At 38.2% G+C, this 16,665-nt stretch overlaps 3 protein-coding genes across 7 annotated transcripts; all 3 read left to right on the top strand.

The window, feature by feature from the left end:
- The first annotated feature begins 3,770 nt into the window (after window positions 1-3,770).
- Window positions 3,771-6,880, top strand: LOC125195722 (Pentatricopeptide repeat (PPR) superfamily protein). Its single transcript, XM_048093902.2, has one exon. The coding sequence runs from the start codon at window positions 3,862-3,864 to the stop codon at window positions 6,175-6,177; it is 2,316 nt and encodes a 771-aa protein (XP_047949859.2). The 5' UTR covers window positions 3,771-3,861; the 3' UTR covers window positions 6,178-6,880.
- A 580-nt stretch (window positions 6,881-7,460) lies between these two features.
- LOC125195720 (putative disease resistance protein At1g58390) lies at window positions 7,461-12,127 on the top strand. 2 transcript variants are annotated; one of them, XM_089057148.1, is made up of 4 exons: window positions 7,461-7,485; window positions 7,589-7,667; window positions 8,109-9,037; window positions 10,329-12,127. In XM_089057148.1, the coding sequence occupies exons 2-4, from the start codon at window positions 7,630-7,632 to the stop codon at window positions 12,125-12,127; spliced, it is 2,766 nt and encodes a 921-aa protein (XP_088913274.1). In that variant the 5' UTR covers window positions 7,461-7,485; window positions 7,589-7,629. The 2 variants fall into 2 exon arrangements, with proteins under 2 accessions (XP_088913274.1, XP_047949855.2); XM_048093898.2 differs by lacking the exons at window positions 7,461-7,485; window positions 7,589-7,667 and having other exon boundaries at window positions 8,023-9,037.
- A 94-nt stretch (window positions 12,128-12,221) lies between these two features.
- Window positions 12,222-16,623, top strand: LOC125195724 (uncharacterized). 4 transcript variants are annotated; one of them, XM_048093905.2, is made up of 9 exons: window positions 12,222-12,356; window positions 13,678-14,222; window positions 14,306-14,455; window positions 14,546-14,692; window positions 14,790-14,888; window positions 14,970-15,017; window positions 15,127-15,240; window positions 15,319-15,842; window positions 15,916-16,623. In XM_048093905.2, exons 2-9 carry the CDS (start codon window positions 13,691-13,693, stop codon window positions 16,525-16,527), a joined length of 2,226 nt encoding a protein of 741 aa, XP_047949862.2. In that variant the 5' UTR covers window positions 12,222-12,356; window positions 13,678-13,690; the 3' UTR covers window positions 16,528-16,623. The 4 variants fall into 4 exon arrangements, with proteins under 4 accessions (XP_047949862.2, XP_088913275.1, XP_088913276.1 ...); XM_089057149.1 differs by having other exon boundaries at window positions 12,272-12,383; XM_089057150.1 differs by lacking the exon at window positions 12,222-12,356 and adding an exon at window positions 13,355-13,589.
- The last annotated feature ends 42 nt before the right edge of the window (window positions 16,624-16,665 follow it).

Here is a 16,665-nt window from a genome sequence, read left to right as displayed (position 1 = left end):
CGTCCGTGCCTGATAGATCGTCCGCGGATGATATGCGTCGACCACGCATCGTCTGCGGTTATGTCCGCCCCACTGTGGGCGACGCGGATGATACTGCGGACGATGCAACGCGTTTTCCTTTTTTTTTAAAAAAAAAAATTAATAAAAAACTATATATATACATCACATTTTTCATTCATTTCACTCTCCCATTCTCTCAATTCTCTCTATTTCTCATTCTCTTTGTTTCACTAAATATAATGAATTCCGGAGATTACCCAAGTCCGAATAGTCCGATGTTTGATGGTGGTGCACGGTGGCCGGGTACGGACCACGATGAATACCGGCACCAGTATGATCCCGATTTCAGCATGGTTTCGTACAGGCTGTCAAACATGGAGCCTTCTCCCACCCGCCCCACCCCGCGGCCACTCCTCTTCCGTCGCCGCCTCGGGCTCCGCCACCAAGAAGAAACGGACCAAGGCCAAAGCCCAGAAGTTGCCGCTTCCGGAGAAGAATGAAGAGTTCGCCCCGGGGAGGACGAACTACAACTTGGATGAATCCACCGTCTTGACGAGGTGTTGGATTGATATTTCAGAGGACTCGGTGTTCGCCAACAACCAGAAACAAATCGCGTACTAGGAGCGCATCGCTGACCGCAACAACGAGGGCAAGTCACCAGCCGCCTACAAGCGCCACAGGGAGCGGCTCCGCAAGCACTGAGATCAGATTAAGACAGGTCAATTTGTTCTCCAATGAGTACGAGAAGGCCACGAGGGAGCAGGGCAACGGTGAGAGTCTGACGGATGTGCGCGACAAAGCGTTTGCGTCGTACGTTTCATTGTACGGCGATTTCAAGCACTACCAGTCCTGGCTCCTCTCGAAGGAGAAGCAAAAGTTCCAAGGAGGGATTTCGCCCTATCGGCTGCGGCGAAGAGGACGAAGTACAACTCTCATCCGTTGTACAAGGATGAGAGTTTCGGCACACCGATATCCTCTCGGCGTCCCTCTCGCATCAAGGCTGCCAAGAGCAAGGGCAAGGCGAAGGCGACATCCTCACAGGCCGCGCCGCCGGCCTCGACCCCGACCCCGACTTTGGTTGTGGGACATGCCTACGTGGAGTTGGTGGCGGCCGCCGACCGGAGGACGTTATTGGACACGCACAACTCCCTCAGGCAGATGGACGACCCAACTGAGAATGAATACCTCAAGGAGATGATCGAGTATCTCCGTCGCAAGTTGGGATGTATTTAGACTAGCCTCTTCATCTATAGTGCACTTGTTTTTTATTTCCACTTTATAACTTTTTTTTAATAAAGTAAATGTAGGATTTGCCTTTTAATTGTGGTGTCCTTTTATTTGTTTATTTTGCTTGATATATTTGCAAACATAAAATTAAATACAAAATAAATGTATAAAAACTATAGGGCGGACTTTAGGGCGCCCCACTGCAGGTGGGAGGGTAGGAGAATAAAATGCTGACGTGGTGGAGCATAGGGCACCCTTTAGGGCGCCCCATTGTGGATGCCCGAACAACTATATTTTTCTTTATTTATGCATGTAATTTTGTGCATGAGACATGTCAATATTCTCTATATCGTTTTTATTGGATGTCTCCTAATTGAATCAAACAATATTAGTCTAATATCTACACAAGTTCTCAACCAAATCATGAATGCTACATTCAATCTTGACTGCATCCAATTTTTTATTTTTATTTTATTTTATCTAAGGTGTAAAAAATATGGTTCTGAAGTTTATCTTTAAAAATATGATGTATTCAAACTCAATATATGATGAATAATTATAGAATTTGTTCAATTTGTTAGTTGGTTCATATATTTTTAGTTTAAAAAATATAACATCAACCCATATGTCATCGTCTACTAACAAAAGTAACAATATTGATTATTCATTTAGTTATGCACTTATTTTTATATAGAATAAGGATTATGAAAAATAATGTTTATACAAAGTCAGTAAATGAATTAAACACATTATATAAGTTTAGATTAGTGTAAATGAGATATAAATAAAAGTTATATGTTTTTAATTTTACATATACTCTATCTCGCCCCCAAAGATTATGCACTATTTTATTTTTCATCCGTTTCCAGAGAATATGAACTTTCAATGTTGGAAACTCTAATGAAGTGAGATTCATTCTCCACTAACAATACTTAAAAAACTTTCCCTATCTCTCTCTCTCTTACTTTACCAATAATGCATTAAAACTCATGCCGAACCCAAAGTTCATACTATTTGGGGACGGAGTGAGTAATATTTTTAGTCTCTCGTTGAAATACAAAAATAAAATATTTAAACAATGTCCGGCCAAGCTCGCCTCAAATAAAAAGTTAATAGGATAGGATTCATGGTTTATCAACATGTAACTGGCTCCGTTTGGTTCGTGGATTGGAGGTGTGGAATTGAAATTGGAGCCTTTAATTTCAAATTCAGTGTTTAGTTTCATAAAACTTCTTGGATTTGGTATTGAATTACAATTCCAAATTCTCCAATTCCACAATCATAATTTCATATCAAAAGTAGTACTAGAATTTTAAATATTTACTCCCTCCGTCCCCAAAGAATATGCACTTTGGGTTCGACACATATTTTAATGCAAAATTGATAAAGTAAAAGAGATGTAGAAAAAAGTAATTAAAGTATTATTAGTAGATAATGTATCCCACCTGATTAGAAAGAAAAGAGTTTCCAAAATTAGAAAGGACATATTCATGTGGGACGGAATAAAAAGGAAAAAGTGCATATTCCTATGGGACGGAGGGAATATTAAATTACACACACAATGCACATATTTACACACGGTGCACACATTCTTACACACACACTGCACACATACACATTCACACACATCGCGCACACACACTGCACGCACACACACACTGCACTCACTTACACTCACATCCCCACATTGCACACAAATTGCGCGCACACACCTACTGCACAACAAAATGATGAAATGTACTCCCTCCGTCCGCGAATAGGAGTCCCGTTTTTTCATTTTAGTCTGTCCGCGAATAAGAGTCTCGGTTCATTTTTACCATAAATGGTAATAGAGTCTCACCTTCCACTAACTCATTCTACTCACACTTCATTTAAAACTAATATCTACAAGTAGGACCCTTATTCCACTAACTTTTTCCATCCACTTTTCTTAACATTTCTTAAAATTTCTTAAAACTCGTGCCACCAAGAAATGAGACTCTTAATGGCGGCGGGCAGAGGGAGTACTATAAATTACAAATATAATTATAATAATTGTATTTTTACAAAATAAGTACTATCTTAATAATGAAAATTACAAATAAATATATATTTATTTATGTACTACTGTGTTCTCATTTCCGTATAAAGAAACACATTATAATTAGAAACACTAATTAGTTTATTGGAGCATCCTTAAAGTCATATTATGATGAGCAAAATAATATGCTCTATTTCTTTTTTAACATCCCCACAAATCTAACTAGTTATAATTCAAACTTGATTGAATTATTTAGTACAATAAATTAAATTTAATTATGATATACTAATTTGATAATTACATATTAAAGGATTGTTATTGAAAAGTGTATAATGAATTGCATATAAAAGAAAATTATTATAAAAAGCCATTTAAGCCAGTTCACTTAGTCGAACTAAATGGTCTAATCCAATTAGACTCACTTCCCAAATAAAAATGGCCCAGTCCAATTAGTTGCACTTTACAAATCAATATGGCCCAAGCTCGGCCCTTGAAATATTTTCACTTCAATTTTACTCTCTCACTAAACAATACAGACGCGCCTCTTCTCTCTCCAGTTACCGCCGTCGACGGCAGTAACATGCCCACAGCAAATCGACGTTTCGTAGCTGTTGATGAAGAATATAATTTTAATCCCTCAACTTCAAATCCTTCAGAAACAATTCATACACCGCCCAATATGTTTCAATACGTTCTCCTCATATTCATATTACCACGCTCAACACATGCTTGATGAAATGCCACAACGACCAAATGTCCCTGTTTACCGGTTCATGCTCAATCTCATGAACCAAAACCGCAGGTGCGAAGCACTTTATGTTTTTAAGAATCATCTGCGGACGGATATTTCGGGAGTTAATGAAGTTGTGCTAGCGCTTGCTTCAAAGGCTTGCGTTGGGCACCCAAGAATTGGACGTCAGACCCATGGTTTTGCTGTGGTTTCTGGCTTTATTGCCAGTGTTTCTGTATGTAATTCTTTGATGAACATGTACTGCAAGTCGTCGAATTTGAGGACGGCTTTGTGTATTTTTGTGAATTTGAAGAACCCTGATAGTGTTTCTTACAATACAGTGCTATCGGGGTTTGAAGACAATAAAAGTGCACTCCTTTTTGCTCGCGGGATGCATTCATCTGGGATTGCTTTTGATTCGACAACTTTTACTAGTGCCCTTGCCCATTGTGCAGATGGCGAGGAGTTTGATCTCGGGTTTCAGTTGCATTGTCTTGTTTCTAAGTTAGGTTTGGAGGCAGAGAACTTTACTGGGAATGCACTAATTACATTGTATTCGAAATGTGGAAAAGTTGAGGATGCTAAAAGAGTGTTCAATGAAATGCCACACAAAGATTTGGTTTCATGGAATGCTATTCTCTCCGGCTATGCTCAGGAGGGCAGTAATGGATTGGGATGCATTAAGGGATTTGTTGAAATGGTGATGGAAGGGTTCAGGCTTGATCATGTCTCGTTTACTAGTGTGGTTGCAGCTTGTGGTCATGAGAGGAACCTCGAGTTTGGTAAGCAGGTGCATGCTTTGTCAGTGAAAAGAGGATATGGGGATCATGTCAAGGTTTGTAATGTTCTCATGTCTATGTATTCGAAATGTGAAGCTGTTGGAGATGCAGTATCTGTCTTTGAAAATATTGTTGACCGTAATGTAGTGTCTTGGACAACAATGATCTCTATAGATGAAGAGCATGCTATGAATTTATTTAAGGAGATGATACAAGATGAAGTATGGCCGAATGACGTTACGTTCATTGGATTGATTCATGCAATAACAAAACACAATATGATGCGAGAAGGCCTAATGGTGCATGCCTTCTGTATGAAGTCGAACTTCCTTTCAGAAACTAGTGTGGCAAATAGTTTCATTACCATGTATGGCAAGTTTCAGATAATAGAAGACTGCATTAAGGTGTTTGAGCTGATTGATGAAAGGGAAATCATATCGTGGAATGCTCTTATTTCTGCTTATTCCCTGAATGGCATGTATCAGGAAGCTTTACAAGTATTCTCGTCAGCTTCCAAAGAATTAACACCTAATCCTTATACATTTGGTGCTGTCTTACATGCAATAGCTTCATCTGAATCGATTTCTCTTAGGCAGGGCCAACGATGCCATGGATTCTTGAAGAAACTCGGATTGGACATTGATCCAATTGTCTCTGGTTCACTTCTTGACATGTATGCAAAACGGGGTAGCATTTTTGAATCCGAGAAGATATTTTCTGAGTTGACAGAGAAAAACCAAGTTGCTTGGACAGCTATAATCTCTGCATACTCAAGGCACGGGGACTATGAAAAAGTGATGAAGTATTTTAAGGAAATGGAGATGGAAGGCGTAAAGCCTGACTCCATTACATTTCTTTCCATTTTGACAGCATGCAGTCGCAATGGGATGGTTGATGTAGGACGTGAAGTTTTCGATTCAATGATTTGTGATCATTCTGTAGAACCATCAGCCGAGCATTATTCTTGTATTGTGGATATGTTGGGTCGGGCAGGGAAGCTGAAGGAAGCTGAAGATCTTCTGAGCCAGATCCCTGGAGGGCCTGGAGTATCTGTCCTACAGAGCCTTCTTGGGGCTTGTAGAATTTATGGAGATGTAGAGATGGCAACTAGGGTTGCTGATACTTTGATTGAAATGGAGCCTGATGAATCGGGTTCATACGTTCTTATGTCTAACTTGTTTGCTGAGAAGGGGAAGTGGGAAAAGGTTGCGAAAATTAGGATAATGATGAGACAGAGAAAAGTGATCAAAGAAGTAGGATTTAGTTGGGCAGATGTTGGAAACATTGAGAGCTCACTAGGTTTGCATGGATTTTCATCTGGAGACAAGTCACATCGTCGGTCGAAAGAAATCTATGAAATGGCCGACTTGTTGGGATCAGAGATGAAACGAAGAGCAAGATGCTCTGAGATTTGCATATAATAGATGTATACTGGTTATTCTTACTAAGAATGTGACATACTTGGATGGTTGACTTTTGCAGCATCATAGAATGTGCATATCACATCCTTACCGATTAGCAGATGACTCGAGGAATATCAATCGTTGATCCTCCCGGATGTTCATTATTATTCACCACACATCAGAAAACATTTTTCTGATGAAGTGCGAGCATTCTTTTAAGCATGACAGTCCCTTACTCGTCCGGTTTCCTGCAATAACTTATTGATTGAATGTGACGGATTTTGGTGACAGCGGAGGTATTCATATTTATGCAGGGACTTACTATTTTTCACAAGTTATGCTAACATATCAGTATCAGCTTTTTGTAGTGTAAAGAGTAACTATGCACTATCTTCCGATTCACTGATAATGAAGATAGAGTTGGGAGTTTGATCTTCTCTAGCTATGTCTCTGTTGCTGCTATATTTGCTCCCCTACATAGTAGAAAAGTAGTTTTGGGAAAGTTGTGTGCTTCTAAAGAAGAGCTTTTGGTAGGATTAGTGCCTAATTCTGAAACTTTACAAAGTTATGTGCCTCTGATAGATGCTAATAGGATGTTTCGAACACTCTTGTGAATCTTGTGATCAATACTCTGCTCCACCACCAATTAGATAGCAATGAAAGAAATTATGAACATGATGTAAATTTTACACGGTTATTATACAAATATATTTGTGGAGGATGTTTGCGAGTTATTCAAAGATTCAGATAATGAATTAGCAATTCCTAATCCATTGAAGCTAAATGTCTGCTGAATAAACATGGTTGAAAATGAATACCGAAAGAACAATCGATGTAAAAAAGTTTACAAGAATGTGACTCGAACAATCTTATTTTTGTATTCTTCTCTCTTATGTGTGCTCTGAATGTGTATGATTTATAGAAAATGAATATAATTAGTAGTAGGAGTACATTTTAGTTAACAATTAGCACAAAAAACCTACTCCATTTAGTGCTTGATATAATTAGTACGTTTCTATTTTTTAATTTATTATTTCTCATATTTTATTCTCTATTAAATTATAGTAATACTTATTTTCTGTTTGACAAATTATTTTTTCCAAAATTTGCATTATATATTTATATTGCAAAAAAAAAAAATCGTTAATGAAGTGGACACCATCGTATATATTGCTACTCTATCCTAATTAAATTTTAAAAATTAATTTAAATATAATTAAATTGAATTTATTATTGGGAATTAATACAATTAATTATAGATGACAATTTCACTGATCAACGGGTGTCAGATTTGTGTGGCGGGAAGAGAGTAAAGTCTCCGATTTGGTATCGCTTTATCTACAGTGCGCCGGATTGGTGTTTGCTCAAATTAGTGTGTTCAATTCTTAACTGATGTGGTTCTGAATCTTCAATTTCTTTAATTTTTCAGTGGCCAAATTTGAAGATGAACCGGCGGAGACACGGAAGAGAATGTTAACCTGGTGCGAAATGGCGATCACAATATCTAGGTAATTTCTTGTCCAATTATTATATAATTTGAAGATGAATAAGATATGTTTAGAAAGGAGATGCTTACTTCTGTGTTATTCGGTCCGGTCCTCAGAATTGGAGGAAATTCGTCTTTTTATGTAAATTACAGCATCATTTCGTTCCCTTGGACTTGGTCACTTGGAACATGGTATTTTATTATTATAGGATGGTAGCTTTTCCTTATTTTGTGAGAAATTTCAAGATTATGAACACAGCTTATCAGTTAACAATACATATATATGGCACTTCATTTGCTTTTATCTCCATCATTCACTCTATTAGCCAGTCCCTCATAAAAATAAATAAAGTTTTAGTTGTTCATCAAATTTCAAAATGGCTGAAGCAGCAATCCTTGTTGCTTTAGAAACCCTTCGGAATCTGCTGCTTGATGAAACCAAATTCTTGTCAGGGGTGGGCAGTCAAGTGAAGGGATTGGAATCACAGATCAAGGAGATGCAGTGTTTGCTAGAAGACTCCGACAGATCAAGACATCACGGAAGCAAGAGCGTTGGTTACTGGATTCTAGAAATCAGGGATCTCGTGCACCAAGCTGAAGATGTCATTGAAATGTATTCGGTTATGCAAGTTTCTTTGAAAAGAGGAAGGGGCATTACACATTTTTTTCAAAGATTTTCTTGTGTCTCAAACCGCTGCTGCAGACTCCACAAGATCGGTTTGGAGATTTCAGAAATCAGAACAGATATCGGAAGAGTGTATAAAAGCATGCAAGAATATGGGCTAAGAAGTATTGTTCAAGAAGAAAACTCAGGTTTGGGAAGTGAAAACCAAATATGGAAAAGAAAAACATATTCTTTTGAAACCAATGATTGCTTTGTTGGAATGGAAGAAGATTTGAAGCGACTTGTTTCTCTTACAGTTGATGATAACCTAAGCCGGGTTATTTCTGTGTGGGGAATGGGTGGACTCGGAAAGACAACCATTGTTCGGAGAGTGTACAACCATGCCAGTGTTAAGCATGCCTTTGATTCCTTTGCCTGGGTCTGTATTACTCAACAATGCCGAATTAGATTTGTCTTGGAAGAAGTCCTTAAGCAGTTAATGCCACAAAAGAAGGAGGATGCTATGCATCTAACTGATACAGAGTTGGTTGAGCAACTCTTTCAAGTCCAAAAAGATGAAAGATGTCTGATTGTATTGGATGATCTCTGGAAAGTTGAGCACCGGGATTGTCTGTTGGATGTCTTTGTAGATAGCAAGATTTTGATGACAACTCGAAAACAGAATGTTGCAGATGTGGGATTATCCTACAAACTTGGGCTCCTAAACATGGCTGATGGCTGGCAACTGCTCAAATGCAAAGCATTTCCACGAGGCTGTGTCCCACCAGGTTGGTGTCCTCATCACATTGTGTGTTAATTTCTGCTTGGGTATTTATTTTTCTATTATACCATTTCTATGTCAACTATTGTGTTGATTATCATTCTCACGAATTCCTGGACACTAAATCAAAGTGTAGTCTTTCCAGTCCCTGAATTTGATATGATATGCCTTTTTCTTGGTCTTTTTATATTTTCAAAGTCAAACTTTTGAACAATACCTTATCAAATATCAACATGGACATAGTAGTGCTGTTAATCAAAATGATCAGCTTGGTGATATGGTGTGCAGTTCTCAAAAGGAAAAAAGAGGACCAGTTTTTTATATTTATTTAAATATTAATTTTCTTTGGCAACTTTATTTTCCTTTTTTATTGGTTTTGGTATTGGTTTTGTTTTTGTTCTTTTTTGTTTTTCTGTTATGCACCGTGCCAGCTAATCACTGCCATGAGCCATCAGCCAGTTGTGCTTATGTAGATGTGTACTTGCAAACATTACAGACTATGAATCAAACTATATAATATTTCATAACTAGGGGAAAACAATGAAACAATATAACCTGGAAAGAGTTTCTTTCAAAAAACATGTTATAATATTAATCTGAACTGTATTTTCAGTTTCTAATAAGTGTCTACAATTTTTAATTTGAAACATAAGATGTATTAATATTTAGTATAATATTTATCATTAAGTTTACATTAATGTTCTTCCTGTTAATTGGGCCAACTTGGATATGATATCCAAACATGGCTATTCATAATTTAGTACTCCCTCCGTCCACCAATATAAGGCCAAGTTTGTTCGGACAAGAGTTTTAGGGAATGTAGTGGAAAGTGAAAGGAAAATGTTAATGGAATGTGAGTCCTACTTTTATATATTGGTTTTATAATGAAACGTAAGTGAAATAAAGTTAGTGGAATGTGGGGTCCATTACCAAAAGTAGTTAAAACACAAATGGGACATTTATTGGTGGACAGACGAAAATGGCAAAATGGGAACGTTTATTGGTGGACGGAGGGAGTATTTCTATTCCAATCTTTTCCCAATTTGAGCTTAAAAGTAAGTAGAGTTGCTCATATTGACTAGCAAAGTAGCAATAAAAGGTTGATGCCTTAAGGAATACTAAAATTTTGTCAAGTAATATTTTGAGAACTTTTGAAATAATGGGCACGAGAAAGTAAATCAATTTTGAAGGAGGAAAAATATTATTTTCCATTGAATGTTATACTAAACACAGTTTTTCGTTCTATTTAGAGAGTCACTTTCCAAATTTACAAATATATATGCTTTAATATCTTGCAGACTTTGGTCCACAAATTGAATTGTTTGAGGAAGTTGGTAAGAAGATGGTGAAAATCTGTGGCTATCTACCATTAGTAATTTCTCTGCTGGGAGGGATCTTGAGCAAACGACAATCATTGAAAGAATGGGAGTTGGTAAATAAAAATATTGATGATTACTTGTTTAGTGCTGGAAGCACGGATCAGGACAATAGGATTAATGCGGTAGTACTAGATTTAAGTTATGAGGACCTACCGTCTTACTTGAAACCTTGTTTTCTTTATATGGGTCAATTTGTCGAAGATCAATATGTATATGGTGACAATCTATACATGTTGTGGATAGCAGAAGGCTTGATTACAGTCGAGAATCGAGTAAGTGGGAAGACATTGATGAATGTTGCAGAACTCTACTTGAGTGAATTGGCATCTAGGTGCATGGTAGAAATTGTAGCTCAAGATACTGTATCAAGTAAACGCTATGTATCCTGCCATCTTCATGATGTTGTACGAGATCTATGTTTGCTGAAGGGGAAGAAGGAGGACTTTCGTCTCAAGGTTGTGAATTGTCAAGGGGGAAGACTTGATGTGTTGAGTCCATCTGTTTTGGGTATTAAAACACGATACTTGGCAATGCATTTTAGAGGTGAAGTGGAAGTAGAACATGATGAATTTACGACTAATCATGAAGAAACTACCAAACACATTCGATCTCTCAAGTTTATTTGTCATTCAAAACAGAGGAAGATCAACTTCCCAAAAAGTGTTCTTGAATATTTCTATAACTTCAAATTGGTCAGAGTTTTAGTATTTGAAGGCTGCAACTTCCAAGGAAGAAAGTTACCCAAAGAAATTGGCAATCTAATTCACCTTAGATACTTGCGGTTGCGAAATTGTGAATGTACCGAATTGCCATCCTCCATCAGCAACTTGATATACTTGTCCACGCTCGATCTATTCCATTCATGGGATGTCCGCATACCAAATGTTTTGCACAAACTGATTCGGTTAAAGCACTTGTTTCTTCCTGATTACCGAAAGACCAGCAATGCCATTGCCAGAAACTACCAGCTTAGCTTGGAAGGCCTAAGTAAGCTGGAGACGCTGATCGGGTTTGACAGCTTGTTCCATGATTGGAAATCTGTGTCGAGAATGAAGAATCTCCGACGTCTTCGAGCCACAGTGCATGATGTAAAAACACTATCAGAAATCATTTATGATCTCAAAACATACAGGGATAATCTGCAAGAGTCTACACTTATAATCAGAGATGGTTGTGAGCTGACATCTTTGGAACAAGAGGTGCCAATTCTGAGGAAGCTGTTGACATGTCCCAATCTTCATTCCTTGTGGATAGACGTGCACACACCGAACCTGAAACAAGAAATCAAAACTCGACTAGTTTTCCCAAGACTTGTGTTCTTGACATTGAGAAACTGCAAAATAGAGGATGACCCAATGCAGATGCTGGAGATACTTCCTTGCCTAGAATCTTTGAGCTTATGGCCATGTTCTTATGTGGGGAAAAATATGACTTGTAGCAGATCAGGCTTCTGTAAACTCAAAACCATTCAGCTGTGGGGTTTACCAAATTTGACAGAGTGGAAAGTTGAGAAAGGAGCCATGCCGATCCTTTCTGAGCTTGAAATTAGGGACTGTCCAAAGTTGGGGAAGATTCAAGATGAACTGAGATCTATTACAAATTTGGAGGAACTAGAGATTTCCGAATTGCCAGGATTTGGAAAATGGGTTTCTGGGAGAAAGAGAGGAGTTCAACACTGTTTTCCGTGCTCCTTTCGTCATCATCCCTCGACCGACTGACAGCAGGTGTCAAAAGAGGTTCAGATCAATTTCGAGCTGGATTGATGGGTAACATTTTTGCCTAACTGGTCGAACTGCCCATTTAGCCCAAGGACTCTGCTCTAAAAATATGCCCTGGGCCTGAAATTTCTGCTTCTGAGGTCAGCCTGGACCTTCTTCTAGGCTTACTATATTCCAGCCAGACCCTTACTCGAGCAAACCTCTATTCATGATGTAGCTCCTGCTTCAGGTGAATAGCTTTTTTTATTTCCTAATGGTTAGTGCAATCCCTCTCATGACTGCTTAACTTCTGCAGACATTTTTCCATATGCATGTCTTGATATTAGGATGATTACTGAAACTGAAAACGTGTTTTGCTTAACACAACTGTTTTCCTATAATATACAATAGCCTGCGCGACCAATTTGCGTAAATATATCCCTTCATAGTGATATACATTTAAAAAACAGTTTTTTATTATTTCTATAACATTAACTTTCCTTGTTCTGCGACTGTTGTCAATGCTTTTCTTATTGAACTATATACATAAATAGAATGCCATTTCATTCTCATTTAGTACTTGAGCTGTGTATTAGACAATATATACTGATAAAGATTATGTATAGTTCAAGTATTAACATTTTCTTGTATATTAGATTAGGTTGCTACAATATTATATATGAGGAATAATTGCTCACTTGGTTGGCTGCATAGATCAAGATTGGATCTTATATTTTGGAAATTTGCCTACGTTTTGATTCATCCTTGTAGTGGATTTTTATAATTAATTTTGTTGAGAGGAATGTTATGAATTGGATTAGTTGAAAGTACGTTGGAGGAGGCAGTGATGTATCCCAGCCTGAGGCAATTGCTATATCCTCTTTTTTTTTGTGACAGTCAATCAATACAGATTGATTTAAAATCTGACAAATCCATTATAGTACCCATAGGTACATAAGAAATGTATTAAACCAATTCTTTTGTCACATTGTTCATCTAAAATAGAGAAAAATATTAGTACCGTGATGTTCTTGTATTCTTTAATGTAGCTTGCATATGCATTTGTATATTACCCTTATTAAGTAAAGAAATTAAAGAAAAAGGTTCATAATTCATAAATTGCGCAGCATTTATTCCATGCTTTGGATAAAAGTTGTTCCTTGATTGTTAAACAGGTAAAGCTACACTGCTAGTTTCTTTAACATATCTTTATTCTTCTTTATCGTTTTAAAAGATGATCCCTTATATTCTAATCTTAATAAAGTGAAATGAAAACTCAAAAACATACAGTAATAGTAAGAGATATATAAGGAATAACTTGCCTGTGGAGAAACAGACTATGAAAGGAACTAACTATAGACCATTTCTAATTTCTTTTGGAACTCCAACTGTTAGATCTTTATTAAACTTTTGAATATATCATCTCTGTTAAGCTACATAACTATTTTGTGTATATTTTTTCTCTCTAGCCACTTATCTCACAGTTAGTAATATACAAGTACTTGCATTGTTTTTTTTATTACACAGAAGATTGTAACAAACATAAATTATTTCCTTTCCACCCCTCTTAGGTTCATTGAAGAAATGAGTGATGAAGAAAGCTTACGCGACTATCTGTTTAAACTGACCATGAAACAGCAATGGGAAAAAGTGGCGAAGAAATATGAGGAAGATGAAAATGCTCATACTCTTATGCTTACCAAATTAGAGGACACAGCTTTCCATATAGCTATCTCCAGTTACAACCCTGATTGCTGCAACGCACCCCATGAAAGCTTCACTCGCAAAATGTACTCTTTGATGAATGATAAAAAAACATTATGTAAAGTGCTCGAGATGCCTAACACGAGAGGAGACACCCCTCTCCATCTTGCAGCTGCAGTTGGATGGGAGACCTTGTGCACACTTATAGCTTCAGCGGATCCAACTCTCATTGAGCTCCGCAATGCTAATGGTGAGACGCCATTGTTCATTGCAGCTCATCACGGAAACCTTGATACGTTTGTCTCACTCCATGGCATCTACATCGAAGCCAAGGGTAAGGCTGATGGGTCTCTCTGCAGGAGGAAAGATGGGAATACCGTCTTGCACTCTGCAATTTCTGGGGAATACTTCAGTAAGTGTTTTTTGAAGATATGTTTGCATATACACATGATGAATGTGCAATAATATGGTGCTTGATATGCATTCTTGCTACAGAATTAGCCTACTTTATATTGGAGCACTACAAGAATCTTCTCAATTATTTTAATGTTGATGGAGAAACCCCTCTCCATGTTTTAGCAAGGAAGCCTAACTTGTTCAAAAGCAGTTCACAGCTTGGATCCTACGAATCAATTATCTACCACTGTAAGAATCCTAGTTTCAGATTCTCAGTATACATATTATCAGTTGCATAAGTTTTAGAGGCGCTAATGGAATTTATGGCATGTGGATAAGTTGTATTTGTTGATGTTCTGACGAAACAACCCAATCACAAATCCACACTGATTAATGGCTCAAGTAACGACAAATTCCCAGAGAACTACAAGACATGTGTGAGCATCTTCGGTCTAGTATGGAATCCAATTTACGAGAGTATTAAAGGTGATCATCAATCAGCTTTATGCTTCATGTATGTATTATTCTCAAATTGACCAAATCTTTTTAGATTAAACCATATTACTTGCCCTTGCATTTCCAGCTGGCCGTTCTAGATCCGAGAAGAAAAAGAGTATTCCAAATGATGTAGAAGATCAACCGTATGAGGAGCATGGTGTTCCAATATATGAGAGTTTCATAGGTGAATATAACCCAAATCATATTTACCGCAAGTTATCCGTGTCTTTTGAAAAATAACAATGTGTCTACCCTTCGTCTCCAGCTGGTTGTTCAAGATCCAAGAAAAAAGATGCTGCGTCTACTGATAAAAGTATGGATTAGTTTATTAATCATAAGAAAGTGGACAATACTAGTTGCATCTCAATTTTACATTTCTTGTTAATAACTGTATGTAATTGTTTGTTGACTTACTGTTTCAGATAAAGGTGCAGAGGCAAAGAGCAAAGATTATGGTTCCTATCCTCCCAATTACAAAACTTGCATTTTGATTTTCAAATTTGCCACAAAGGTCATCCTAACAGTTCTTGGAGTTGGTAAGTAGTAACTAACTCTAGTTTGCTTTGAACCAAAAAAGTAGAAGTTTTAAAGAGCTGTCATGTACACATCAACAGGATTCTTGAAGATACAAAAGATTCACGAGAAGAAAGTACGACACTGTCATGCGATGCAGATCATGGATAAAATGATCGAGTTTGAACCAAGTTACAAATACGATAGCAATGGGCAGCGCCCCGCCCATCCCTCAGAAGCATCGAGTAGTATTCCGGATACGCCTCCCATTGCTGAAGAATCCGAGACCATAGAATCTAACATCGAAGTGAAGGACAGTACTCCACTACTGGTAGCTGCTAAAATGGGAATCCCAGAAGTGGTGAAGAAGATACTTGATGCGGTTCCCGTAGCCATCCAAGATCAAGACTCGGAAGGGAAGAATGTGCTGATGTTGGCAGCAGAGCACAGGCAGACATATGTGTTTGATTTTCTGGTGCAGAGAAAGCTCCCCGAATACGTGTTTCACCATTTTGACAATAAAGGGAACAGCATCCTCCACCTTGCTGCAAAGCTGGGAGAGAAGCAGCCGTGGCGCATTCCTGGTGCTGCTCTGCAGATGCAATGGGAGATCAAATGGTACAAGGTAAGCTACTATTGTATCATATGTAAATATTCATCGTTACGTCGTGATCGTATGAGGCTGTTGTTGTTTGCAGCATGTGAAGAGATGTGTTCCAGCGGTGTGTTACAGTCACCACAACGCAAAGGGAGAGACTCCAAGGAAGATCTTCTCACAAACACATGAGAAATTAGTGGAGTCAGGAAACGGGTGGCTGGTCAAAACCTCGGAATCATGCTCCGTGGTGGCTGCGCTCATCGCCACGGTTGCGTTCGCCACCTCCGCCACGGTCCCGGGGGGCCTAGACCAAAGCCACGGGTACCCCATCCTGAGAGACCGCAGAGCCTTCGACATCTTCTCAATCGCTTCGCTGATCGCGCTCTGCCTATCCATCACGGCGCTCGTGTTCTTCCTTGCAATCATCACCTCGCGATTCGAAGAGCGCGATTTCAAGCGAGACCTGCCTCGGAAGCTGCTGATGGGGCTGAGTTGTCTGTTCTTGGGCATAGTGGCGATGCTGCTGTCGTTCTGCGCGGGGCATACTTTTATACTGAGGGAGAAGCTGAGGATTGCGTCGCTGCCGATATACGCGGTGGCTATGATACCAGTCATGCTATTTGCAATGGGGCAGTTGCCTTTGTACTTTGATCTTCTTTGGGCTGCCTATGTTAAAGTCCCTCTACGCAGCTACAAGATCTTTTTACACTAGATATATATCCTCATTAATTATTGTAATTGCTCTCAATAGTATCATTTTTTGTATAGATTTGTAATGAATCAATAAACTAGAATTGGTCTTTCTACAGTAGATCTCCTCATTACTGTATTCGTTCTCAATAATCCATCC

This window comes from Salvia hispanica, chromosome 4 (assembly GCF_029641045.1).
Source record: "Salvia hispanica isolate PSC_SH4W2 chromosome 4, Shi_PSC_v1, whole genome shotgun sequence".
Classification (NCBI taxonomy): domain Eukaryota; kingdom Viridiplantae; phylum Streptophyta; class Magnoliopsida; order Lamiales; family Lamiaceae; genus Salvia; species Salvia hispanica.
Note: the sequence above shows the minus strand (reverse complement) of the source record. Positions and strands in the feature narration are given on the sequence as shown.

Excerpts from the sequence above, each read along its gene's own strand:
- LOC125195722 (XM_048093902.2), top strand. The coding sequence starts at position 3,862 with ATGAAGAATATAATTTTAATCCCTCAACTTCAAATCCTTCAGAAACAA.
- LOC125195720 (XM_048093898.2), top strand. The coding sequence starts at position 8,023 with ATGGCTGAAGCAGCAATCCTTGTTGCTTTAGAAACCCTTCGGAATCTG. Across the intron at positions 9,038-10,328 it reads ACGAGGCTGTGTCCCACCAG|ACTTTGGTCCACAAATTGAA; the intron begins GTTGGTGTCCTC and ends AATATCTTGCAG.
- LOC125195724 (XM_048093905.2), top strand. The coding sequence starts at position 13,691 with ATGAGTGATGAAGAAAGCTTACGCGACTATCTGTTTAAACTGACCATG. Across the intron at positions 15,241-15,318 it reads CCTAACAGTTCTTGGAGTTG|GATTCTTGAAGATACAAAAG; the intron begins GTAAGTAGTAAC and ends ACACATCAACAG. Across the intron at positions 15,843-15,915 it reads GGGAGATCAAATGGTACAAG|CATGTGAAGAGATGTGTTCC; the intron begins GTAAGCTACTAT and ends TGTTGTTTGCAG.